This window comes from Mucor velutinosus (genome assembly GCF_035048745.1).
Source record: "Mucor velutinosus strain NIH1002 chromosome Unknown tig00001553, whole genome shotgun sequence".
Classification (NCBI taxonomy): Eukaryota; Fungi; Mucoromycota; class Mucoromycetes; order Mucorales; family Mucoraceae; genus Mucor; species Mucor velutinosus.
Window position 1 is genome coordinate 259,657 of NW_027041930.1, and position 25,414 is coordinate 285,070.

General features: G+C 40.7%; 10 protein-coding genes across 10 annotated transcripts; 4 read left to right on the plus strand and 6 right to left on the minus strand.

Annotated features, from left to right (window-relative positions):
• Positions 1-9: 9 nt before the first annotated feature.
• ATC70_007429 (uncharacterized protein) lies at positions 10-2,144 on the minus strand (the record flags this gene model as incomplete). The annotated part of the gene is made up of 6 exons (XM_064826688.1): positions 10-707; positions 762-1,065; positions 1,127-1,302; positions 1,358-1,521; positions 1,577-1,757; positions 1,814-2,144. The coding sequence occupies 6 exons, from the start codon at positions 2,142-2,144 to the stop codon at positions 10-12; spliced, it is 1,854 nt and encodes a 617-aa protein (XP_064675745.1).
• A 2,332-nt stretch (positions 2,145-4,476) lies between these two features.
• ATC70_007430 (uncharacterized protein) lies at positions 4,477-5,724 on the plus strand (the record flags this gene model as incomplete). Its single annotated transcript, XM_064826689.1, has 3 exons — positions 4,477-4,659; positions 4,712-5,384; positions 5,441-5,724. 3 exons carry the CDS (start codon positions 4,477-4,479, stop codon positions 5,722-5,724), a joined length of 1,140 nt encoding a protein of 379 aa, XP_064675746.1.
• A 119-nt stretch (positions 5,725-5,843) lies between these two features.
• On the minus strand, positions 5,844-6,216 carry ERG9 (bifunctional farnesyl-diphosphate farnesyltransferase/squalene synthase; the record flags this gene model as incomplete). The annotated part of the gene is made up of 2 exons (XM_064826690.1): positions 5,844-5,969; positions 6,037-6,216. The coding sequence occupies 2 exons, from the start codon at positions 6,214-6,216 to the stop codon at positions 5,844-5,846; spliced, it is 306 nt and encodes a 101-aa protein (XP_064675747.1).
• A 1,116-nt stretch (positions 6,217-7,332) lies between these two features.
• On the plus strand, positions 7,333-10,021 carry FLX1 (mitochondrial FAD carrier protein flx1; the record flags this gene model as incomplete). The annotated part of the gene is made up of 8 exons (XM_064826691.1): positions 7,333-7,809; positions 7,874-8,195; positions 8,255-8,561; positions 8,625-8,744; positions 8,811-8,950; positions 9,015-9,343; positions 9,409-9,842; positions 9,901-10,021. The coding sequence occupies 8 exons, from the start codon at positions 7,333-7,335 to the stop codon at positions 10,019-10,021; spliced, it is 2,250 nt and encodes a 749-aa protein (XP_064675748.1).
• A 520-nt stretch (positions 10,022-10,541) lies between these two features.
• USF1_1 (Upstream stimulatory factor 1) lies at positions 10,542-12,283 on the minus strand (the record flags this gene model as incomplete). The annotated part of the gene is made up of 2 exons (XM_064826692.1): positions 10,542-11,221; positions 11,278-12,283. 2 exons carry the CDS (start codon positions 12,281-12,283, stop codon positions 10,542-10,544), a joined length of 1,686 nt encoding a protein of 561 aa, XP_064675749.1.
• Positions 12,284-13,783: 1,500 nt separating this feature from the next.
• ATC70_007434 (uncharacterized protein) lies at positions 13,784-15,607 on the minus strand (the record flags this gene model as incomplete). Its single annotated transcript, XM_064826693.1, has 1 exon — positions 13,784-15,607. The coding sequence occupies one exon, from the start codon at positions 15,605-15,607 to the stop codon at positions 13,784-13,786; it is 1,824 nt and encodes a 607-aa protein (XP_064675750.1).
• Positions 15,608-16,486: 879 nt separating this feature from the next.
• ATC70_007435 (N-acetyltransferase domain-containing protein) lies at positions 16,487-17,077 on the minus strand (the record flags this gene model as incomplete). The annotated part of the gene is made up of 1 exon (XM_064826694.1): positions 16,487-17,077. The coding sequence occupies one exon, from the start codon at positions 17,075-17,077 to the stop codon at positions 16,487-16,489; it is 591 nt and encodes a 196-aa protein (XP_064675751.1).
• Positions 17,078-17,725: 648 nt separating this feature from the next.
• On the minus strand, positions 17,726-19,102 carry ATC70_007436 (uncharacterized protein; the record flags this gene model as incomplete). The annotated part of the gene is made up of 3 exons (XM_064826695.1): positions 17,726-18,513; positions 18,595-18,853; positions 18,914-19,102. 3 exons carry the CDS (start codon positions 19,100-19,102, stop codon positions 17,726-17,728), a joined length of 1,236 nt encoding a protein of 411 aa, XP_064675752.1.
• A 701-nt stretch (positions 19,103-19,803) lies between these two features.
• On the plus strand, positions 19,804-20,256 carry FAP1 (FKBP12-associated protein; the record flags this gene model as incomplete). Its single annotated transcript, XM_064826696.1, has 1 exon — positions 19,804-20,256. The coding sequence occupies one exon, from the start codon at positions 19,804-19,806 to the stop codon at positions 20,254-20,256; it is 453 nt and encodes a 150-aa protein (XP_064675753.1).
• Positions 20,257-20,976: 720 nt separating this feature from the next.
• On the plus strand, positions 20,977-22,879 carry ATC70_007438 (uncharacterized protein; the record flags this gene model as incomplete). Its single annotated transcript, XM_064826697.1, has 7 exons — positions 20,977-21,215; positions 21,273-21,346; positions 21,412-21,571; positions 21,626-21,745; positions 21,803-22,342; positions 22,393-22,661; positions 22,719-22,879. The coding sequence occupies 7 exons, from the start codon at positions 20,977-20,979 to the stop codon at positions 22,877-22,879; spliced, it is 1,563 nt and encodes a 520-aa protein (XP_064675754.1).
• Positions 22,880-25,414: the final 2,535 nt, after the last annotated feature.

Below are 25,414 nucleotides of genomic sequence, written 5' to 3' on the forward strand. Positions count from 1 at the left end.
TTTTTTTATTTACTCTTGTTTTAGTGCGGTGGTTTTTTGATAAAATAAGCCCATTGTAGTTAAAAACTGTGTAGCAGAAATATACTCTTGCTCCTGTCGCTGCTTATCCCAGCCCAACTCCTCCGACATGAGTTCAATCACCTTGGGTAGGGCACTCAAAGCTGCCTCTGCATTCAAGAATGCCAAGCGTGTGCGACGTGCTAGCACATCGACGGCAGTGCAAGCATACTCCTCGCGAACAGCATAGCGTACTTCAGCTTCGATATACGGGTAGTTGGGAGAAATGCGTTTTCCGTACTTGGGCCAATTCATCTCGGTGGGATCCTCAATTGCAGCTACCTGCCATGCGCGAGTGCCATAGCTACCCGCCAAAGCTTGAGCAACCTCTGTATCCATACCACGCTCTTGAACTAGCCCGATAAACATGGTGTTTGTAAATCCTTTGCTTCCAATCATGGGCATATGTTCAGTGCTGCATTTGTTTGCAGGCTTGAGATTGTATTCCTGAATAGCTCTGTCTACAGTTTCTTCGGCCATTGCGCGGTAGGTGGTCCATTTACCGCCCGCAATGGTCAAGAGCTTGTTTTCACTGACGTTGATCATATGGTTACGCACCAAGGATTCAGTGTTCTTGGCATGGGGATCACGCACAAGTGGACGTATACCCGACCATGCAGCCAATACATCTTCACGACGCACCTTGACATCTATGGAGGCGACGTCGTTAGTGTCGTAGCGTGTACGTGTAATTAGTTTCTTACCATCGCTCAGATAATGAGCCACTTCTTGTAATATCCATCCCACTTCTTCTTCTTTGGGGACAGGGTTAGCAGATATTTCAGTAGGAGAATCTGTGGTGCCAGCAATCGTGTTTCCTTGCCAAGGTAAAAAGAAGATGACACGACCATCACTGGTAGCAGGATCAAGCAAACCCATATTTCTTGGACTGTAGTAATTGGGAAGAATAATATGAACGCCAGCTGATGGTGCAACAATCTCTCTAGTTTTTTCATCGTCCATCTTGCGCAGACCATCTGTGAAGGGACCAGTGGCATTGATGACACCCTTTTGACTCGGCAAATCAGACTATTTTCGTATGCGTGAAAAAAAAAACGCCATAGCTTACCTTTGCCTTGACCTCCCATTCATCACCTGTCAAGCAGTCCTTTACCTTGGCGCCCTTAATATGGCCCTCCTCGTTCTTGATAAGCTCTACTACCTCGCAGTGATTGGCAATGGTGGCGCCATGTTTAGCAGCTGTCAATGCTAACACGACATTCATGCGGGCATCGTTTTGTTGGCCTGGTTTTTATATGTTAGCTGGCTCTCTGAATAGCAATATGCTGTGCTCCCTTACCATCATAGTATACAATTGCTCCCACTAGCTTATCCTTTTTCAGCATAGGGAATGCTTCGAGGGCTTTGGTCTTTGTCAGATAATAACTGCTTTCAAGCGCCTCTCTTCCAGCAAAGAAATCATACAGCTTGCAGCCAGCCCAATAATACGGAATCTGCCACCATCTATGAGACAAAGTTGATTAGATGGACAATTCTGAGTGGAACGCTGGGTACTGACTTGTAAACAGGCAACATGATGGGTAACTCGCCAGCCAAATAAGGCGCATTATTGATAAAGATTTTTCTTTCGTGCAATGCCTCTACCACTAGCTTGTATTGTTCATAATCTAATTCCATGATGGCCTTTTGGAGGTATCTGACACCGCCATGGACCAGTTTTGTAGATCGAGATGAAGTGCCTAATTGTCACATTTTTAGATGAGAATAAATTGGTTCTCGCAAAACAAACATTTACCTGAGGCAAAATCATCTCTTTCAACAAGAGCAACATCAAGCCCTCTGGAAGCAGCATCCAGCGCAACACCTGTCCCTGTAGCTCCACCGCCTACAATCAATAAATCAAACTCCTTGCGGCTCTTGAGTTTGCTCAGTTCTTGTTTCCTGGTAGGAGCATGCCATATGGGTTTTTCGACAGCTGCTTCTGTTGCCTGTTCCGCATACACAATGTTGTTTCTGGTCTTAAATCCATTGCTGCTGTTGTTCTGGGAGTGAAGATATACTAGCGCAGTGGCCGTTGTACTACCACCTAACAAGAGCTTTTGATGTCGAGAGAGTCGAGCCCACATAATGTCTATTACCTTGCTTCAAATAGAATTGAAAAGAAAAAAAAGAGGAAAAAAAAAAAAAAAAAAAAAAAAAAAAAAAAAAACACTTGTTTATTAGTTGATGGGTTTTCTATTGTTCTAGATGTCAAAAGGCGGGGAATTTCATGAAAATGTTCCCGACCAATCGTGCGTACATCAACACCATGATGCTGATGATGATGTTGTGTTATTTCGTGTTGTGAATCCGCGCATGGCATGACATGTAGTATTACACGAACTGAATGACAGCGGAAAATCGCATCAAATTGGAGCAGCTTTGCTCAGCGATAAAATTCGCATGTGATAAAGCATTTTTGATATATTCAGCTTTGCTCTGCGAAAAAGTGTGATGATGAGTCTCCATGAACACTGTGCCGTAATACTACTCGAATACTAGGGGAAAACCCTCATCAGAGGCATAAAATATCTAAAACATTGAGCACTAGACAAGGCTAAAAAAAAACCCCCCTTTGTTCGTATTGAGTGAAGAAGAAGAACGAGAAGTCTGAAATCATGTCAACGAGGATGCTCAAATTCGACTCTACCCTCAAGTAATCGTTGATAATGGCACTCAGAGTCTGCCAACTGTCAACGAGATTGCACCCATCATTCCCAATGAATATTCTGATATGATTTTTGAAGATCATCACATACCGAAATAGCTTTCATCCAACGGCAATAACCTCTTTTAAACGAATTAATGAAACACACATGATGTTGCCTACATGCCATGTTAAATGCTGCAAATCATGACTCGGAAGTTGCAAATACATATATTTTGGTGGTGAGCCAGGCTGGCTGGCGTTGTCAGGTATGAAAATTCCCAACAAAAGCAAAAGAAAGCATTCAGACTAAGCAAAAGCCCTTTCAAATGCATGATTTTTATTTGATCAGCATTTCAATCATCATTGTCATCATCAGAAAGGCATTCAGGTCAGCCAGCAGCAGCAGCAGCACCACCACCACCACGAAAATTGATTAAAACTCAGAACATCTTTTTGTCCAAGATTGGCCAAATTTTGACCTTTTTCGATTTAATTAAACTATTTTACGAGATTTGACTACATAAACTGTAATAATCACCCGATACTTCCTAATGCATTCTTGGAGTACTTTTCAAGGCGCTTCCAGTGGTGCCAAGTAAAATACATGTTTTGAATGAAATTATTGAGTAATTTTAGAGAAGATCAAATAAGGTTTCTGGCCGAAATGTCGACAGTTTGCATATGAACACCTCGGAAAAGTGGTTTGAGAGTTGCTTTGGATTTGGAGAAACATTTTGATTTAAAATATGCCATAGTAGAAGTCTTCATTTTCAAGGTGAAAAACGCGATCGTTTGATTTTTGAAAAAAAAAAACCATGAGGGGGTACCTCATGCTTTTTGGTGGATTTCTGGCCCTGTTTTTGGGGTCCTCAAAAAGTTGAGCAAAGGTGTCAGGAAATTACTGCTACTCAAGTACAATTGTTTGGTGTCATTCCAGTGGCTCAGAATGGCCTAGATGTTGAGATGTGAAGGCTCGAAAGCTGTTAAATTTAGCTGTGTTTCATACAATTGCTTCTCAATAGGTGCGTTTTTGATATGATACAAAGGCGGAAAGTCATTGTTTGCGTTAATATGGATTTAAAACATGCTGTTACACCCAAATATTCAACTGAAATATTAGGTTGAGTGGCACTGTTACATCGCAGTATCATAACACAATGATGCTGCTTATTAGCAAGGCGATGGCGGCTGTAAGGCACGCTGGGCATTTTAGACGCAATAGATAGTCTGTATCTAGTAAAAACTGCATATAAAATTAGCTCAAAGGCAGGTAGTCTATAGCTCGGCAGCTCAAATTACTACGTGTTCCGTATCATATCCGGTGAAAAAAGCAGGGTGATAGCACGCATATGGACTATTTCGGTAGCCAAGTTATCATTCATTAAGTGTTGCTAAAGGGCGATTTCCTTGTTTACTTTATAGAGTTCATCCAAAAGAATGCTCCAACTGTACCTAATTTGCTGAGCTGTCAAATTGTTCGCGTTGCAATTTTCCGTCATTGTAATATGCTAGTGATGTACAAGGGTTTATTCTAACATGATGCATTACAAAAAAAACTGATCACTATGTAAATATGGCTCAGGGACACATACTGTACTTGTAGGTAATGCACTGTAAATACATCACTCTGTACCATCGCTCTGCTACTACTAAAACTGTCAAATGCCACTTTGTGATCCCATTTCGACACTTCAAGTTTAAAAGTCACTTTGATGTCCAAATTTTTTCATTAAAGCTTACATCTCTTTTCACATTCGCAACGAGATATCATGGACGGCGTTCAAGAGCAAGAAGCAAAGAAGCAAAAGATCGAGCAAGAGCCTTCTCAAGTTGAGGACACCGAGATTGTTCCAGAACAAGAGGAAAAAGAGGAGCCCACCACTGTTGAATATGACGAGGAGGACATGAAATTGGGAACTCAACTCATTGCAGCTGTCATTGCAAATGATCTAGTAAGCAAATGTCATATCCTCATGCTAGTCCAATACCAATCAAGATACTTAGGAAACGTGCAAAGCTCTTGCAAAGCAAGATGTCGATCTCTGCTTCAGCGGTGATGATCTTGGACGTACTCCACTTCATCATGCTGCTGAACATGGCCACATGGAGATCATTGAATGGTTGCTCTCAGAGAAGCATCCTTACAACTTGACAGACAAGAACGAAGTAACTGCAGGAGAACTTGCCTTGAAGAATAACCACGCCAAAGTCTACGAGCGTCTTGTCGATGAAGGTGTCAGAACCGAGCTTTTGATTCGTGCATTGAAAAAAGCCTTTGGAGACGATGAGGAGGATGAGGCAAGCAAGATTGCCAACGAAGCTTATCTCAACCAAAAGTTGCATTACGACGACAATAAATTGATGGATGAGAACGACGATGCTGTGATGATGGGATGGGAAGGGCCCTTGATGGTGGAGCATGCCAAAGTAATGTGTCCCAAGGAGGGATTGAATGTGATCAATGTTGGTTTTGGTTTAGGTTTGATTGATACCGAACTCCAAAAATACAAGCCTAAAAACCACTACATTATTGAAGCACACCCTGATGTCTATGCTCACATGTTGGAATTGGGTTGGGACAAGAAGCCTGGTGTCAAGATCTTGTTTGGTCGCTGGCAAGACATGGTTCCCAAGTTGGATATTTTGTTTGATGGCGTCTTTTTTGATACCTATGGTGGTACGTATTACCTCTAGTGCCCTGGATTTTTACTGTTTCTAAACAGATTGCATTAGAATTCTATGATGACTTGCGTGCTTTCCATGACTGTGTGCCCAACATGCTCAATGAGAATGGCATCTATACTTGGTTCAACGGCCTCGGTGCTACAAATCAGTTCTTTCAAGACATTTACTGCAACATTTCAGAGATTGATTTGCGTGAATTTGGCCTTAGCACGGAATACATTGATATGCCCATCTCCACATGGGCAGAGCAAGGTGTCTGGGATGGTGTGCGTCAAAAATATTGGGTATTAGACACTTATAAGTTACCTATTTGTAAATTCTTAGAGCAATAAATTATTAACCAAATGTACATGAAAGCAAGAAAAAAAAAAAAGGATTGAAATGTAATATAAAGCGTCGAGATTTTATATACTTTTTTAAACAGGATTTAAAAAACTAACAAAGAGACTATTTAAGCAATGAGCTCGACAACACCACCGGCTTCCTTGATCTTCTTCTCAGCAAGACGAGAGACGAAACGAGTACGGACAATGACGGGTTGAGAGATGGTACCCTTGGCCAAGACCTTACCGTAACCCTATAAAATCACAATAAAACCCGCATTAGATTACACATGCTTTCCTTGTTTAATTTCGCTCATTTACCTTTTGGAGAGCATCGATAACGGGGACCTTCTCGGTGTTCTTGTATTGCTCACGAACACCTTCACCAGCGAGGGTCCAGATTTGGTCAAGGTTGACAACGGGACGCCAGTTGACGTTGTTCTTCAAGTGGAATTGACGCATACCGACCTTACCAAAATAACCAGGATGGTACTTATCCATGTTAATACGGTGATGGTGTTGACCACCAGCAAGACCACGACCACCAGGATGCTTTCTGTGCTTGCCGACACGACCGTGACCGGCTGAGACGTGTCCACGCTTCTTTCTGTTGTGGTGAAGTCTGGTAGGCTGTGCAGAAGAAGAGAAAACAGAAGATTTTGGTTAACGATACATGAAATTTCGACAAAAAAAAGTTTAAACTGTAAGAAAATGATGATAGCGATCGAGAAAATCAGAATGCTGGGAGATGGTGCTTCGAGACACAAGTTGCTGCAACGCTCATGTATGTCATTTTTATCCATTGCTGCCATTTAGAGAGTATGTGAGGTTGAAATGCTCATCCATTCGAATGCAACATTTTTCGGATCCAATCCAAAAGAAACTTCAATCGATCCATCCATCTGAGCAATCATCAATCCATCCATTATTTCTGACCAGCATCTCTTCTAGTAATCACCATCATCACATCCACAGTATATGGTCACTCACCATTTCAGATAAAAAGAGAAAGAATTACCATAGTGATGCCTCCATCTACCTGATCAGTTTGAACGATGGCAACTCCGATTACAACCCTTCTTTCCAAGGAAACGCAGCCTGTTTTGACAGCCCAAGTGTGGCTCTATGGCTTGTCACAGTTAATTCCGGACAAATCAACCGGGCAAGCAGATCCATCATCGTTTGTACATGTAGATCATGTTAGCAAGCCAAGAAAAAGAGTACATATTTAGCATGTACTATGCAAAATGGAAGTACATTGACTTGAATGTGCAATCTTGCCTTCCATTCTCTCCCCCCCCCAGCAGAAATCTTGTCAGCAATCAAATGTCAAGGTCGGGCAGATCCTAAAAGAGACATTGCGATGAGGATTTCCATGTGGGACCCTATTACTAAGGCATATCTCCCGATAAATGATGCTGTCCAGTTATGATTTGCCGTTGCTATATGATCTCAATCACTTTGTGCTAGAAAGTGACGACCTGTTGCCTTGTATTTCATGTCAATTCTTCAAACTCAATAGCACTGTTTGTGATTGCACGTCACTGGAACCTCCATTCAACATTTTGCCTCTTGCCTAAAGTCTTTTTCTTCTTCTTTCAACCACTAATTCATACAATGTCAAATACTCCACCATTACCAAACAACCCACAGGCGCCGAATAGTGATCAAAATTCGCAGGCACAGCAGCAACAGGCTGCTGCTGCTGCTGCTGCCGCTGCTGCTGCTACAACAGGGTCAGCTACTCATACGCCAGCAGACATTGACAAGATGGTCGCGTCCTATTTACAAAAGAAGGGATACAAGGCAACAGAGGCTATATTCTCGCGCGAATCAAAGGGAGAAACCGTGAACCTCAATGACATTCAACCTAAATCAAACGAAACAACTGCAAGTGTTGAAGGACAGAAAGACGACTCTAAAGCTGCAGAATTCACAAAGCCTTCTTCACCATCTGCAGTTAACGACCAAGATCAGGACATGGAAGACGCACAAGCCCAATCGGATCAAGCATCAGGAGGAGACCCAGACGTGTACGATATTAGCTATAAAAGCCTACGAGAATGGATTGAGAATTCATTGGATTGGTACAAGGTAAGTTATACAGAAACAAGAGCTCAAGAGAGGTTGTGGCAATTGACTAGACATGTCTATCTAGCCTGAATTGCGATCTGTTTTATTTCCAATTTTCGTGCACTCCTATCTAGACCTTGTCAGTAAAAATATACCAGATAAAGCCAAGGAATTCATGGACACATATAGAAGGGATCATGTCGAATTACACACGCCAGATCTAAACACGTTAGAGACAGTGACCGAAGCTCAGCATATCCAAGAAAACGAATTGGCTCAGATGTATAGAAGCAACAAGTATAATTTGCGAATGTCTGGTGTACCATTTGAGTTGTTTTTGAATTACTTGCAAGACAATAAATTTATGTTATTATTGCGAATCGTAAATCAATATCTCAATATCCAAGGTAAATGTTGAACAGAGTGTTTGAATTGGGACACCGTGCTAAAATGTATATGGAAACAGTGGTCCACGGTAAATTATTGAAATCTGCAGGCGGATTAGAGATGGATGATGTGATTGGCATCACTGGACATCAAACTCAACAGATTGAGGAATTTAACAAGCAGCATGTACAACTCGGCCTTAGTCAATTGGATCAGTCCTTCAAGGACGAGGTAGAACAGGCCATTAAAGAACAAGAGGGGTCCAGAAATGAAGAAGGCGAGAATACAGCCAACGACTACATTCCTCTGCTCGACACATTCAAGAAAACCATCCAAGAAACTACAGCTGATGGTCCCAATTTTGGTGATATACCACTCCCACCATAGTAAGCTACCGGTTGTATATGTACATCAAAGTGGATAGTGCTTACTCGATTTTTTTTTTATAGCAGAGGCACAGATATTATTGCAGAGATTGATTCATTGAAAAACCTGAATCATCGTATCCCACTGAATGAAACATCGCTACCAAGCATATGCTGTTATACATTTCACAATACTCATGACAGGTAAAAAAAAATCTTTCATGCAAATCAAGTAGTGTTGACTGGCCTAAGCATGAATGTTCTCAATAGCCTCAACTGTGTAACTACAACCCAGGATGCGACTCTAATAGCTGGTGGTTTCTCTGAATCCTTCATCAAGATATGGAGCTTGAAGGGCGAAAAGTTAAAATCATTGAGAAACACTATTAATCCTGCTCACGTAAACGATTGTAAGTGATACGCACGCACGCACACTCAACATGGTACTATGAGTCTTACATGTTCAATGGTTAGACAACGATTTAAATCGTCAAAAAGAGCGACATGGATCAGAGTACAAAAAGCTAGTGGGGCATTCTGGACCTGTGTATGGCCTCAGTTTCAGTCGAGACAACAAATACCTGGTTTCTTGTTCTGGGGATAAAACAGCAAGACTTTGGAGCACACAAACCTTCTCAAATTTGGTTGTTTATAAAGGCCATAATAGCCCAGTGTGGGATGTTGATTTTGGGCCTTATGGATTCTATTTTGCAACTGCTTCACACGATAGAACGGCTCGTATCTGGAGTTGCGACCATATCAATCCTCTGCGAATCTTCACTGGCCACTTATCTGATGTCGATGTAAATGTGTAATCGCTGCTTGCCCGCCGTAGATCTCTCTTTGACTCATATTTTTTCTTTACTAGACTGTCAAATTCCATCCCAACTCCAAATACATTGTTACAGGTTCCAGTGATCGCACTTCGCGTCTATGGGATGTTCAAACAGGCTCTTGCGTGCGTGTGTTTACTGGTCATACAGGTTCCATCAAAACAGTGGCTGTTTCGCCCAATGGTCGCTTGATGGCATCAGCTGGAGAAGATAGGTCTATTATGCTGTGGGATATCGCATCCGGCAAGCGTATCAAGAAGCTGACTGGCCACATAGGATTTATCTATTCTCTGAGCTTCAGTGCAGACAGTGGCGTGTTAGTATCGGGTGGTGCTGATAGCACAGTCTGCGTTTGGGATGTCAATACTGAAAACACATCAGCCATGGCATCGTATATGGATACAGACACGAACGATGCGAAAAGAGCAAGATTGGATGACGATAAAAAACGCAAAGCCGTGCATGAGAGGTGAGTTTATCATCAAAGTCCTTTATGATCTCCCATTGCTAAAATTCATTCTGTCTAGTCGTGAGCGTCTTGCTGTATTCCCAACAAAACAAACCCCAATTTATGATATTCAATTCACAGACCGTAATTTATGTCTTGTTGCTGGTGCATTTACTCCACAAAAAGCAACCGAGCATTAACTCTTTTCACCTATTAAAAGTTCACAACATGTGTATCATATACATTGGGATAATTTCATTCAAGCTGTCTATGATCTTGGATCATTTTTTTGTCAATGAGGCATCTTACATTGGCACCTCTAATAATGCATGGAATACGGTAGTTATTTGTTTCAGGGCTTGAATGAGGCTGTATTGTTCCTGCTGTCAGCTTCCACTCATATAAACTTCTCAACTACATAATTCAATCGCATAGAAGACTTTTGTAAATGCGTACCATCTTCTCTCCTCTCTGATGATGGAAACCATGTACAGTAGTCGCTCTATATAAGGCCGTCCTATATAAGGCTATGCGGGGAATAAGGCTGAAATTTTTCAGGTTTTTTTTTTTTACCAGCTATTTAGCCTTAATAGCCTAATTTTATATAAGGCTACAGATTCTAAAAATTTTAGCCTTATTTCATAGTGGTGATCGCTGAGATTGAATTTAAGGCCAATCAGATAATAAAAAATATATAGCTTTTATTGAAAAATAACACATTTAAACAAAATAATCACGTAAATCTGTTTGATTTTTCTCTGCTACTTCCTCCGATCTGATATCGTTCAGATTCCTACGGATAGTTTTCAGCATAGACTTTTCTTTTTCATCCATTGGGATGGTATGGTACAAGATAGTTTCATACGCATGCTTCAACTTCTCTCTTATCTCCTTCGTATCAACATCGTAAATCTCTACTGGTTCTTCCTCTACCTCAAGCTCTTGTGATCCATGGGTAACATCATCGCCATCCTCAAATTCAACAATCACGGGATTAAAAACGATTGCATCAGACTCATCTGCATTTAGATCCAAGTCGTTTACTTCAGTTACCAATTGAACCCCATCATTACTTCTGTTTCCAGGAAGTTCAGGGATGATTTCGTTCAACTGGCTGACTAGATCATCGTCTAAAGGTAGCTCGAAAGATGGGAGTACATCCTCCGAGTCGACTCTCTGTCTCTGAGCAAACTTAAAATCAAGGATCTTCGTATGATCCCAGCAATTTTGGATTGTTTGAGGCTTAACTTTGATCCAAGAATCAGCAAGAAAATACAGAGCATCCACCTCATCCATTCTGTATTCCTCGGTAAGATCAAGGCTTACCCCAGCAAGATACTTGTTCACTGCCCTGTAGTATTGGTGCCAACGAAACTGAGCCTTGAAGTTCGCAATGATTCCTATCGAGTGTGTGATTAGAGATGAGTACGTATATCAATGAAATTTGTTGATTTACCGGCATCCAAAGGCTGCAACTTGCTTGTTGTGTTTGCTGGAAGGAAAATCAACTTAATATTGCTGAATTCTTCTTTCAATTTATGCACTGAAGCATTGTCAACCAAGAGAGCAACTTTTCTTCCGGCGTAAACGAAAGACGCATTCAAACGTTTTACGTACTTCCTAAAGATGTCGGTGTTCATCCATGCATTGGGAGATGAATGGTACTCCACGTAATGGGATTGCCCGATGTTGGTGGTTCTTCTGTACAAAGCAGGTTTTTTGTTTGCTGCCTTTGGTGTCTTTCGTTTCCCAATTACAATGGGGTGCCCTTTATAGGATCCATCATAGTTGGTGATTAGTCCAACTGTGAATCGGTTCTTGCTTTTTCTTGAACCACCTAAAGGTTCCTGACAAATGGTGCGAGTTGGTTGTTGCTCGTAGTATAAGCCAGTTTCATCAAAGTTGAGAATATCTTTGGGATCATATGGCTCCAACAATTCTTCAATCTTTCTGAGTTCTTCGACAATCTTAGATGATGTTAAGTCGACTGAGCTTTTTTCACCATATAAATGTCTTGACTTGACACCAATTCTCTTGAAAACATCGGTTAGCCATCCATCTGAGAAATGGATTTGCTTATTCTTTGGCAATTCATGCATGCGGTACTTTCTGTGTGCGACTACTTTTGCAAAAGCTGCAATAGTTCCACGATTGACAGGAAGAGATTTTGCATTCATGGCTTGAATGTACTCCAAAATGTCATTGTCCAATTGTGGCATCGTCAAGGCTCTGCTGCTTTTTCCCTTCAAATTTCCTCCTTCGTAAGCTTTGATCACCTTGTCCTGTGAATTCAAGACGTTCGATACAGTTTTTTGCTTGACTGAGTGATGAAGGTTGAATTCCTTTTGAGCCCATTGACCGAGTTGCATTTGCGTCAGATTAGGAAAGTGCATGTTGTGCATAATAATGCGATACTTTTGCTCGATTGTGAGGCGATCTCTTGATCTTTGATTAAGGCACATGATAGGATATTACGTTCAATAGAAGTAAAATAAACAGATAAATGAATGTTACTGGGGAGGTATCAAGTTGATTTATTTGATCAACTATTATAGTAATAGATTCTACGCGCACGACTTTTTTGACAGAAGTCACGCGCGCCAGTTAAGGCTATGCGGGCAATAAGGCTAAAAAAACCTCGCCAAAAAAGTAGCCTTATATAGAGCGACTACTGTAACTCCAATCATAATATAGACGAGTTTAGTTGATTTCATGCTTGTTACATTTGTATCCTACTATAACACACTGAAATTATACTTTTCAACTTCTCGCAATCTACCCAAATTGTCCATAAACGATCTTTATCTGTAGATCTGACTCTCCTATGACGTTCTACATCTGTCTCGATGGGAGCAAGCCTTATAAGAGCAGGCAACATACTTGCATTGTATCATACTGTTCCAAATTATACAGAGTACAGCAAAATTTGAGTGTATTTCAGAAGCGTTTTTCTCGTGTCAGGAGCGGTTTTAAATCGCCAGGATAGCACCAAACAGTCTCCCTCAACTAGGACTTACTTCCTGATACCTTTGCTTGACATTTTTAGGATCATCGAAAATCGACCAGAAAGCATGAGATACCCCTCATGGTTTTCATCGAAAATCAAACGATCGCATTTTTCACCTTGAAAATGAAGACTTTTACTATGGTATATCTTGAATCAAAATGTTTCTATCGATCCAAAGCAACCTCTAAAATCATCTTTGTGGGACTTTGATATGTAAAATTTCGACATTTTGGCCAGAAACCTTTTTTCATATTTTCATAAATCATTTGATAAGTTTATTCAAATCATCTGTTTCACTTAGTACCATTGGATGCGCCTTGAAAAATACTCCAAGAAAGCTTAAGAAAATACAGGATGATCATTATATTCTACTTAGTTGAATTTGCAAAAATAGCTCAATCAAGTCCAAAATTATCAAGATTTGTCCAATCTAGGACAGACTATGATTCTGGGCTTGAATTGATTTTGGCTTGTGGGGCCTACTGGCAAACTCAATGCCCTTTTCATACTGCAATACAGTAGTAAATGCTCTTGAAGCGTATGAAAAGTAGGTGGCAGGCCATAAAGCTATCGTTTATAATGATATTTTATTGCATTCTATATCGTTCATAATGACATTTTCTTGCATTCTATATTTAATAACGTTAGTCAGGACATTGACGATGCATGGGCTGCATAAAATGTCTGCAGTAAGTAGTGAAGTCTCTGAGGCTCTGAGACGTCGTTCAAATAAAACATTGGTAGCATTGAGCAGAGGAAAGAGGGTAGAAATAACAGTGGTTTTTGTTGATTGATTGTAAAATCATTATTCTCATATGAGCCAGGCCAGGCAGATGCCTTGAAACTCAGGTTCCATATTAGGGTTGTAAAGCGTCTAAGGACTGAGCATTTATTATGTTATGATGATATTGAATCAAAACTTTTTTTTTTTTTTGTATTTAAATGTATTTTTTATTTATATTATAGACAGTAAGGTAACATAAGGGTCTTGCATGTCTAAGAAAGAAGAACTTAACCTGGAATAATTTTCCAGAAAAGAGGAGAAAACAGCCCGAGTGATCCAGGATTTACCATCAATTGTGCAGCCCCAATGATGTTGCCAGAGAGATGAGAAGGCAGAGCCGAGAAGTTCCAAGATGGAAATGTCCAGAGGATTGTTGTCCTGGCCGTGAAGGGTGGTCAACCCAATCCAAATGGCCTCGTCCGTAGGGAACAGATCAGCAAGACCGAGGTGAGAGACAAACTCATACAAGAAGAGGGACTTCATACTGCAGCCAATGACCATATGGTATTCATCTTCAGGCGCTTCATGACACACCTTACACAATGGGGAAGGATACTTCACACGGTTCATGGAATGCAGGCGAACCTGCACCGAGAGATGTCCATGCAGCAAACGCCACCACGGTGTAAATGCCTTGGGCGGGAGACAGAGAGACCAAAAATCACGCCAGAGGCGAGGAGGAAGCAGGAGATGTGATGGGCGATAGCCAGGAGGATGGGCTGGGCAACGCAACATGTCAAATGACGGATACCAGGAACGGCGTAACGCCCCGAGCGTGATCTTGTCCACTGTAGCTTTTGAGCGAGGGCCAGTGGTGATGAACCAATGCGAAAAGCTAGCCGTGGGTGGAGAGGGGGTAGTGGAACTCTCCAGCAGTGCGGTGCGCTCTGGAGCGGTGAAAGCCATGACAGACCTGAGAGGAGCAGGGACAACCCAGACAGGAGGACCCTCGATGGGGCACAAGGCATTGAACAGATGTTGCAATGCAGCAGTATCACGGGGACGCACGCAAACCAAGATGTGGGAGCCGGGGAGCACGCTCAAGAGGCTGGCAATCAAGGCATGAGGTGGCAGTTTGTCACTGTTCCTAGTCAAAGGCAAAGTCGCTGTGGGAGACGGGGAGCATACTTGTAACCAGGGCAGATCTAGGAGCCACCAAGACGGCCACTCAGGAGTGAGGGTCAAGGGAGGCAAACGAGTGAGCAGACGAGCCAGATGCTCCAAGTGAGGGCATTTCCGCACACGAGGCCAGCAGGTACGTGGGTATAGCAGCAAAGGCAGCACAGTAGCATGACCTGAGTATACATGAAATGTATACATCAGCCAGGGAGTGAGGAAATCCGCTGGGGATCTAGGACGAAGCAGACGCTTGACATATATGAGATGCAAGGCGAGATGCTGCTTCTTGATGTCAACCAGACCAATACCTCCATGCTTCCTAGGAAGGCAGAGAGAATCCCAAGCCACAGTAGGCCAAAACGAGACGATGTACTGGCGTACCACGCGCTGTACCTCCTCCAGCCACTTGTCAGGAACCACAACCACACGCAGGAGATGCCACAAGCGAGACAGCAGAAGGGAATTCGCCACTAAACCCTTTCCACGAATGGATAGCTGCCGCTTGGTGAGCAGATTGCAATGACGCTGAATCTTCACGGTAATGGAATCCAGGAAATGCTGCAACTGCTCCTCTGTATGATACAGAGGGTAGCCTAGATGCCTCACAGAGCCAACTGACGAGCTGTCGTACCACTCAATGTTAGACGTTTCCGTCACTCGCTTCCAATCAGCATGAGCCTCGTCTGACAGCGACAGCAGCACAGACCATTCCGCCGTAGAAGTCAAAAAGACTTCCAGACCATCGCCGTAGCTTAACAGCTTCACCCGTGGAGGGGTCGCCGGAGCGCGCAAGAGATCATGGTCGCCTTGGACCGGCACGAGAGAGGAGGCACGAGAGATACGCCCTGCGAGAGGAGCACGGACAGCGGTAGACATTGGGACGCCTTGAAGAGAGGGGAAGGCCAAGATGGTTCTAAGGAACGGCTCGAAAGCCAGATATTGAATCAAAACGTTTCTATTGATCTAAGGCAACCCTTGAAACTTTGTTTGTGCAGCCTCCATAAGTGAAATTTCAACATTTTTGCCAAAAACCTCATTTCATACTTTCCAACATTACTCAATTAATCTGTTCAAAATACCTTTTAAAATTATCACCATTAGAAGCGCCTCCAAAAGTACTCAAGGAAGGACTAAAGAAGCATGGCATAATTATCACAGTTTACATAATTAAATCTAGTAAAATAGGTCGAATTAAACCCAAAAAGTCGAAAATGAACAACCAGGACTAAAAAATTGATCGAAAATTGAAGTGATTTTGGCTGGCAAAATGCGTTTTCAAGGTAATGGATGCTTTAGAAGCTCATGAGAGGGGAACTGTGAATTAAAAAAATACCATAATCTATTCTGACTACTTTGTTTTGACTTTTTTTTTATGAACTTTCACATATACATAGAGTAGATTCAATTGCTACAAAAAGTATTCTCAAACGTGAGCTCCACTGCGAAATACAAGTTGCCCAATCTATTCACGATTTTGTTATGTCACTAGTGTAAGTCTACTCAGTTTGTGTAAAGGTAAGAACAGACACTTGATACATGTTCAATTGAATATACTGCATAGCTTTGCCGTCATTTTTTCTTTGTGGCTACTTCTGGTATGATCATTTGATTCATATTCAAATTGCTGAGACAATCAAAGCTCGATAATATAAACTGTGTATCTTTTAACATTCATGCAGATTTTATTTTATAACAGATACTATGATCTTGGATAGAATGTAAAATGTATAATTGAAATCACACGACACAATCAGACTACACTAGCTCCCAAGAATCGTTTTCTGTTTCTAATGATGAAAAGCTTTTCATGGGGATGTTAATATACTTATTTTCAAATTCTCCATCTGCATTACGGCAATTCTTTCTGTCAGAGAGATCAACGCAAAAGTTTGAGTCGTAGGGTCTTTCAAATAAAGGGCAAAAGTCAACGCCATAGCCTCTCATTACGGATGCCTTCTCTTCAACGTAGACGAGATCCATAGCCTTCTTTTGCAACTTCTTTTTTCTAGAGCTGGCGGTAGAGCAAGTGGAAGAAGCACCAGTAGAAATGTTTTTGATGATTTCTTTCGCAGCATTAGCAACTATTAAACGCATTCGCTTTGCGCTAGGTTGTTTGATGCAGTAGCCATGAATAAAGCAAACATCTTTCTCATCCTCCATTTTATCAACAAGGACCATGTCCTCTTCGTCACACAAGGAGAAATCAGAGTTTGAGCCAGCATGGACATCTTGATTGAGCTCTTCGTAGAACTGGTCAGCTTGGTAGGGATCAAATGCATTGGGAGAGCTTGTCAACTGAAATTGTTGAAAGAGAACTTTGGTAACAGTTAAGATGTTGCTAAACATAATTTTGTGAAAGAGGTAAGAAAGAAACGAAATGTTTTACATAAGGATCACTGGCAATTGATATTTTTATAGTCCTATAGTCTCCCTGCTTTGTTTTCTGATTGTATCAGCAATAAGCTGACATGCCTTACGTTTGCTCTAATCTATCACAAACGGTCTTTCAGAATGACTGGCCCGACATTATTTAGTCATAGTCCAGTCAGTGTATCTCGAAGCTTGATTTTGCTACTAATTTGGTTGACAGTGAGAAGATACTCATAGTAAAACTAACACATCTAAATGCCTTATATTGTGTCTTTGTGTATTGGTATTCGAGCATTGAACTATGCTGCTTTATATATTGTTGTTGCCCGGATCTCAATTTCGTATCCATGCAAGCTTCTTTTGATGGATCTGTGTAACTTGATCCGCCTAATCTTTCTGAAATGTGGGGTTCCTGGCCAGTTGAGAAGGCGCTCAAATACGCATTGATAGATTAGCAGATGGTTTGATGAAAGATAATCTACAGAGTATAAAAAGATACCAAATATAGTGTGTATAGTATATCTTGAGAAATTTTATTTATGTATAATAATGGAGCTTTTTTGTAAAAAGGAAAGGGTTATATGACAATTTTTTTTGCAAATTATTTGTACAAAGAGAACAAATTTATTGTTCAGGAGTCCACTTCTTGAGACGAATGGAGTGAATCTTGATGAAACCATCAGCATCTTGAGGGTTGTAACCACCTTGCTCATCCATGGAAGATTCTTGCATATCGTAGAGCTTGGCACCGTCACCACGAGCAACACGACCTTCGATGACAGTGTTACCCTTGTAGAGCTTCAACTTGACATCACCAGTGACATTACGTTGAGTAAATTCGATAGACTTGGTCAAGAACTCGCATTCAGGAGAGAAGTATTGACCGTTGTAGAGAGCCTTACCGTAAGGAACAGTAATATTTTGATCACGGAGAGCACGCAATTGACCGTCCAAAGTCAAACCTTCAAGATCCTTGTGAGCAGTACGCAAGATGGTACCACCGGGAGTTTCGTAGCAGCCACGAGACTTGACACCGATGAAACGAGATTCAACAATATCGATACGACCAACACCGTTACGACGGGCAACTGTGTTGAGGTAGGTGAAGAGCTTGACAGGCTCAGTTTCTTCATGGCCATCGTTGTGGTTAACAACCTTGACGGGAATACCCTTCTCGAAAGAGATGGTAATGCGCTCAGGAGTGTTGGGAGCATCCTCAGGATCAACAGTGAGCTTCCACATTTCCTTGGGAGGGGTGACATTGGGGTCCTCGAGAATACCAGCTTCGTAAGAGATGTGGAACAAGTTTTCATCAGTAGACCAAGGCTTGGCCTTGGTTTGAGCAACGTGAATGTTCTTTTCGGCGGCAAAGTCCAAAAGAGCACTACGACCAGCGAAACGTTCAAAGAAGACTATAGTGAAACAGATGAACATATTAGTATATATGCTTCCATTTATCGTTTTCCTTTCATTCTATAACCCAATCAACTTACCAGGCAATCTCCAAGGAGCAATGACTTCAATGTCAGACTTCAAGGCATAGTAGGCAAGCTCGAAACGAACTTGATCGTTACCCTTACCAGTACAACCGTGAGAAACGTATTGACAACCTTCTTGAGCAGCAATTTCAATTTGTCTACGGGCAATGACAGGACGAGCCAAAGAAGTACCCAAAAGATAGACAGACTCATAGATGGCATTGGCTTGAATAGCGGGGAAAATTTGCTCCTTGACGAATTCTTCTTTGAGGTCCTACATGATGTATCAACTGATGAGATGTCTGATCCCTACACAATTCCAGTATATATTTACCTCGACAAAGACCTTGGCAGCACCAACACTCAAGGCCTTGGCCTTAATGGCTTCGAAATCTTCTTCTTGACCAACATCAGCAATGTAAGCCAAAGTTTCATAACCTTGTTCAATCAACCAAGCCAAAATGACAGAGGTATCCAAACCGCCAGAGTATGCAAGAAGAACCTTTCCTTTGTTAGTAGCCATTGTTATTGATTATTTTAGAAGTTAAAATAAGAGTAAAGAAAAGAAGTGGAATCAAAATGTCAAACCATTTATATATTTGCGCCCAAAAAAATGAGGGGGTTACTAAATGTTGGATCCCCGCTCATGGTTCAAGCAAAAAAATTTCATTTTGATACTTGATTCTGGTGACACTTTGCTATGATAAATTAGCAAAGCCACCTACAGATGTAAACAATCATGTCAGTTTTGTACAACTTTTGCTCAATTCGTTTCTACAAGGAGTAGAGCCATTTCTAGCATGTAGAATCTTCATGCTATCAACAAGCCATTTTGAGTTTACACTAAGAACTCCATTAGTCGGAATTTAATTCATCTTGTCTATGAGAAACGATGAGTCAGAGTTCCATATAAGGTTGTTAGTCATGAACGAATACCCCGCTCTCAAGACGATCTTCTCTTACAGTCGACGAAAAAAGATTGGCCCAAAAAAAAAAAAAAAAAAAAATGGCCAGTTTGAAATGAAAATGGATCACCGATTTTGAAAGTGGGTTAGCCAATGAAAATGGGTCATAATTTGAAAATGGGTCACTAAGACGAAAATGGTTCATAATTTGAAAATGGGTCACTTAGTACGAAAATGGGTCACCGATACAGAAATGTAATGAGGATTGGCCAAATTCTCTCTTCTTTTTCACTTCTTGATTTTTTTCATATTGCTAAACATGAACGAAGAATACAATTTTGACAGTGAGACAGTACCTATGATGATACAATCATATATGGACTGGGAAGAAACTACAGCAGTAAATGCAGCACAAAAAGAAGCTAAGAGGAAGACCAAACTTCACTCCAAGGAGTCCTCCCTTGATGTAGTGAAGAAGGAAAGGGGATCATACATTACCAAGAACGAAGCAAAGGTAGTCAATTTGATCAATTTGATCAATTTGTTGCAAGAGTTTGAGAATATGTCTATCAGTGAAGCAGGTAGAAAGGTAGGGCTCTCCAAGTCAACAGCTATTCGTAAAGTCAAGCAATGGAATCAAATGACAAGCGAAATAGCTGAAAAAGGGTTCCCTGATTCTATCGCAATCAAAGAAGGAAAGGGACAACCACAATACTTAAAGACGAACATACTGTATTTATCTTTGAGCTGCTGGCTAATGAGCCAACATTGACAGTTGAAGCTGTTACAGACCACCTGCCAAAAGAATTTAGAGATATACAGATCACCCCCAGATCAGTGGAGAATCACATGAAGAAGAAGCGTCGCCTAACCTACAAGCGTATCATTCCTAGATATTATGGCAGGAACAAGGATGAAACTGTTGCCAAAAGACGACAGACTTTAAAGCGGTGACAAAGTTAGGCTTGTCACCGCTTTAAAGTCTTTTTGGCTATTATTTTATGCGTCTTGATAATGAAATGCCGCCCCTGAATTGAGCAAGAGTTTTCTGATCTACCGAAATTGGTTGTCCGATAAATGCATCAACGATTATGGCTACATGCTCTTGATACAATACACTGCTTGACAGTTGAAAACAGTGTAATTAAGACTAATTTTAGGAACAAATTATCTACTAAATTCTCTTTTTTTTTGAACTTCTACCATTGAACGAATCGACTTGAATTACAAGAGCAAAGCTTGAGCACTTTCGGATCGAATGTATAACAGACTACATTGAGCAAATTACAATTCAAGACAATTTGTGTGAATACTGAAGAAGATTATTATACTAAAGTTTATCTAGAATTTCTCTAATGGGCTTTTCCCGGAGAAGATGGCCGAAGTTTGTCAATTATGCGCCAATCCCGGATTAATAAAAAGAGAGTAAACGTAAACCTTAATTCTTCACTCTTTGCTTTTGCATTTATTTATTTTTAACAAACATACAGTAATGACTATATCGCCTACCAAGACTGAAATACTGGGTATTACTGCTGCTGCAGTAGTCTCAATTACAGCATTGCTAGCCTTGAAGTATCCTGACCGTGGTGTATTTCATGAGCATCGAGAAGGGCTTATCGACATGGAGGGAGCCCCAATTCTTGGTAACCTTCCAAGTATGATCAAGAATTTGGATAGATTTTATGACTATCTCACTGAGCATCATGAAAAGATGAATACTTTGACATTGTAAATTTGTTTCATCCTTGAAATGTGAGCAATGTTATGCTAACTGTATTCATATAGTCGCGCCACTTTCTTCATGATGCCAAGCTTAATTTGCACCGCAGATCCTAAAAATGTGGAGCATATTCTCAAAAGTAATACATTTAATCATTTACTATTGTCTTCGTAATTACTGATTGATGGTTTTGATATTCAACAGATAATTTTGAAGGATACATTAAAGGTTCAGAGTTTGACTACACGATGCACGATCTTTTAGGTGAAGGTATCTTCAATTCAGATGGTGATAGATGGAAATCCCAACGCAAGACAGCGAGTCAAATATTTCATGTAAAGAACTTTCGAGATCAATTCACAAAGTATGTTTATAATTAATGATACCATTAGTCAATTGATATTCACTGTCATTAAAGAGTATTTGTAGATGAAACCAATTTGGCTTCTCGAGAGATATTCGACAAGGCGGCTGCTACAGGAGAGATAATTGATCTTCATGATATCATGCTACGTTTCTCAATGGATTCTTTTGCAGAGTACGTACAACAGCGGTTTGTTTTTCATCAGCACTAATGAAAGAACATTATTATTAGGTTAGGCTTTGGTGTCAAGCTGAATTCGCTTCTTGAACGGGCTGACTTTGCGGATTCATTCGACGCATTACAATTGCATTCATTCAAAAAATCCATCATACCAGGCATTGAAGCGTATGAAACAGCAAAGCATTACATGTTCTATTGGAGCAATTATAAGTCGATGAAGCAACATCTGGATACAGTCAATACATTTGCCAAGAAGCTCATCAAAGAACGCCACGAAGAGGAGGAAGAAGCAAAATTAAGCGACATCAAGCACAAAAAGGGAGACTTATTGTCACGTTTCATAAAAGCAGCGTCCCGCAACGGACAGACGCTTGACGATGAAGAATTGAGAGATACTATCCTCAATTTTATTATTGCTGGAAGAGATACAACAGCCCAAGCACTCTCATGGACCTTCTATCAATTGATGCAATTCCCAGAAATACAAGAAAAGGTGTATAGGGAGGTGGAGCAATTCATCAGCGAGGAAGTAGAGGCAGATACCTCTAAATTGTATACTGTTGTCCAAGACATGGTTTACTCCCACGCAGTGTAAGTTGACCCATGATGGTTTGGTACTACTCCTAATGACTTAAGCGCAGGCTATTCGAGGTCTTGAGACTCTATCCTTCAGTTCCTGGCAACCAAAAGGAGGCAGTGAAAGACGATGTATGGCCTGACGGAACCAGAGTATATAAGGGCGAGCAAATCTCATGGCAGCCCTATTGCCAAGGCCATTTAACAAAGATTTGGGGTGCAGATGCAAAAGAATTCAAGCCAGAGCGGTGGATATCCGACGCTGATGGATCACTTGTGCGTGTATCACCTTTCCAATGGTCGGTATTTAACGCCGGTCCTCGCATATGTTTAGGTAACCTTGCAAAACTAACATCGAAAGACACACTCCCTAATGTAAAATGTATATTAGGTCAAAATTTAGCCATTTTGGAGGCTTTAGTAGCTATTGCGCTCATCACCAAGAGGTACAAGTTACACCAAGCTCCTGGCAATAAAGTAGAGATCCTGAACTTAGTAACATTATCCATGAAAGATGGACTCAAGGTCACCGTCGAGAAGCGAAAAGCGTGATCTATGTATGGAGTGTGCAATGTAAGCCCTTTTCAAGCAACTTGACAATAAAAACTGCATTTCAAATGGAATAATATATCTACTATATACCATGAATATTCACATGTTTTAACCTTTACCCAAGCCCTTGAAAAAGAGGGTTGGTGCCTGGCGAATGCATACATAATACTGAAAATATAGAACCCAATTTTGTAACCGAGAAGGGAGCTTAAAATATACTGATTCGTTTGAATAGCTTGTCATTAGATAATCATAGCTAGAAGGCTATGTAGAATGTCATTTTTTATTAATTTTTGAGAATATATTTGCCTTATTAATGACGTGATGCAATTGAGTTAAAGGGTAGGGGTAATAACTATTGCTAATATCCTTAAGACGGTATCGCTTCTCCTGAGTGTAATTAGCAAGTAAGGTTGTATTGCTAAGATTGACTAAATGAGACTTCCGAGCGAAAAGATCCTTGAAAAAATCACGAAAAGAATACAACTCCAAGAGGCTTCAATTGGCACTAAGTAACAATAATCAAATGTACCTAAGCTTGTAGCAACAGGGCACCCACCATGTACTCTTTATTTTGTTATGTGCATTGCGATTAAAGATGAGACCTCCATTTGGTGAGCACAAATCAGCGACGTATTTGATCAACTGGGGACATCCATCAAAGATGCAGTGATGGATTTCGCTACCATTTGCTTATTGGCAAGCTGAAATTGATGATGCCTCCACGTTCACCATCAGTAGTGCCTATCCTCTTATCTCCCTCGGCCACTTTTTGTTTCCTCTATATAAAAACTTTCTATTTAGTTTCAAGTCCTTTCCGTGCGTACCCCTAATAACTTGTATTATAAAGCTCGTCCAATCTGCCAATTGCTTCGAGTGAAATGGCAACGTTATCCACCCTCACTGTAATAGCAACTTTTCATAACTGTATAATACACACCAAACGCAAAAGTGGCTGGAAGGATCAGGATACCTGTAAATTCAGGGGGTAGTGTTTGTATCTTATGTGGCGTCAAATCTCTTACTGGAACAGCCCCCTTAAGTTAGTGCTAGCACCTCGAGTAATACAAAAACGAGTATCGTTTGCCAAGTACAAGATTTGATTATACGAGAACCAGTTTAGATATAGAGTCTATGACATACTTTATTTATATTTGGATTGATGTTCAAATGCGACATGATTTGACCAAACAAATGAGCAATTTACAACGTTTCAAATAAATACAGCAGTGTTCCAATTAAATCGAAGTTTATTCACAACGCAGAAACCCCAGACTTCCGGGATAGTGAATTTAATATAGATATAGTGTGTTCCCTTGGCGAAGCTGGGCATCGTTTGCAACTACTTGACCCAAGTCATAAATAGACTTGACATGGCCATTTATGCATAACATGGATATTTGTGTATGATGCTAATAAAGCTCACAATGAGTTTCAAGTGCGCATGTTATGTATACATGCATGTAGGCATGTACGCAGATCAAAAAATTTAGCTCATTCCGTGCTGTTCGTCTCAGCTCTGATCTAAAATTCATCAGACTAAGCCAAGCAATCCAGACAATTACAATGGCGATATAGTAAAGAGCATAAACCTATCTGACCTAGGCTAGGATATCGATGAGAACAAGATTGCATATGACAGTGATTACATGGCTCTTTTGAATCATGTCTTGTTGCAGGCTGGAATCTCTTGATACATGTATGAATGATGAGGGCTGAATACCTGACGAATCGGAAGGCAAACTTTCTTTTAAATGCGACGTTACATGTAACATAGTAGTCTGAATTCCACAGATCAAAATAGTTACATTTCATGGCTCATCAATGTGATGTATGTATGCAAACGTACATGCAACATGATTTTATTAAAGAAGAATGATATTGAGTCGATTTGTCTGCATAATTTTTTTCGCTTCTTGCAACAAAAAAGTGATATAAATATACGAACCAATAGTCCAAAACACTACATAAAAGGAGAGATCATACACCATGAACCCCACCCATCATGTCGACTCCCAACACCAACTGATACAGGCTGTGTATGTGGGGAAACACAAATATCAAATAGGAAAAGCATTATTTATATAATGCTATGCGTGCGGCACCCAAGTGCACTGTGCCACGCTAGATAATCCAAGAACCACAGGGAATCTTTCTTGTTGTCGGATGATATTCTTAATTTAGCCTCTCTGACGTGAAAGATTGGATGGAAGGGGAATCTTTAATTATGTGCTATAAAGGAGTCGATTTTTGTTGTATGTGTGATACTCTTCCCAAGGATTTGAAAAGCTCAATCTCATTTGAAAGGGGGTGTTAGGCAGGGAAAGGTGATGTGGTATTGATACAAGATGTATACTCTGAAATATAAATGTACAAACACAGATAAACGTACAAACACAGATTATTTGATCAATGATGTACTAAAATATCTTGTTTGTGTAATCATTATCGAATTTATGTCTCGGTTATTGTTATCGGTACTAGTTGTGATGTGGAATGTATATATCATGGATTTAATGAATTTTCTCCTTTTGT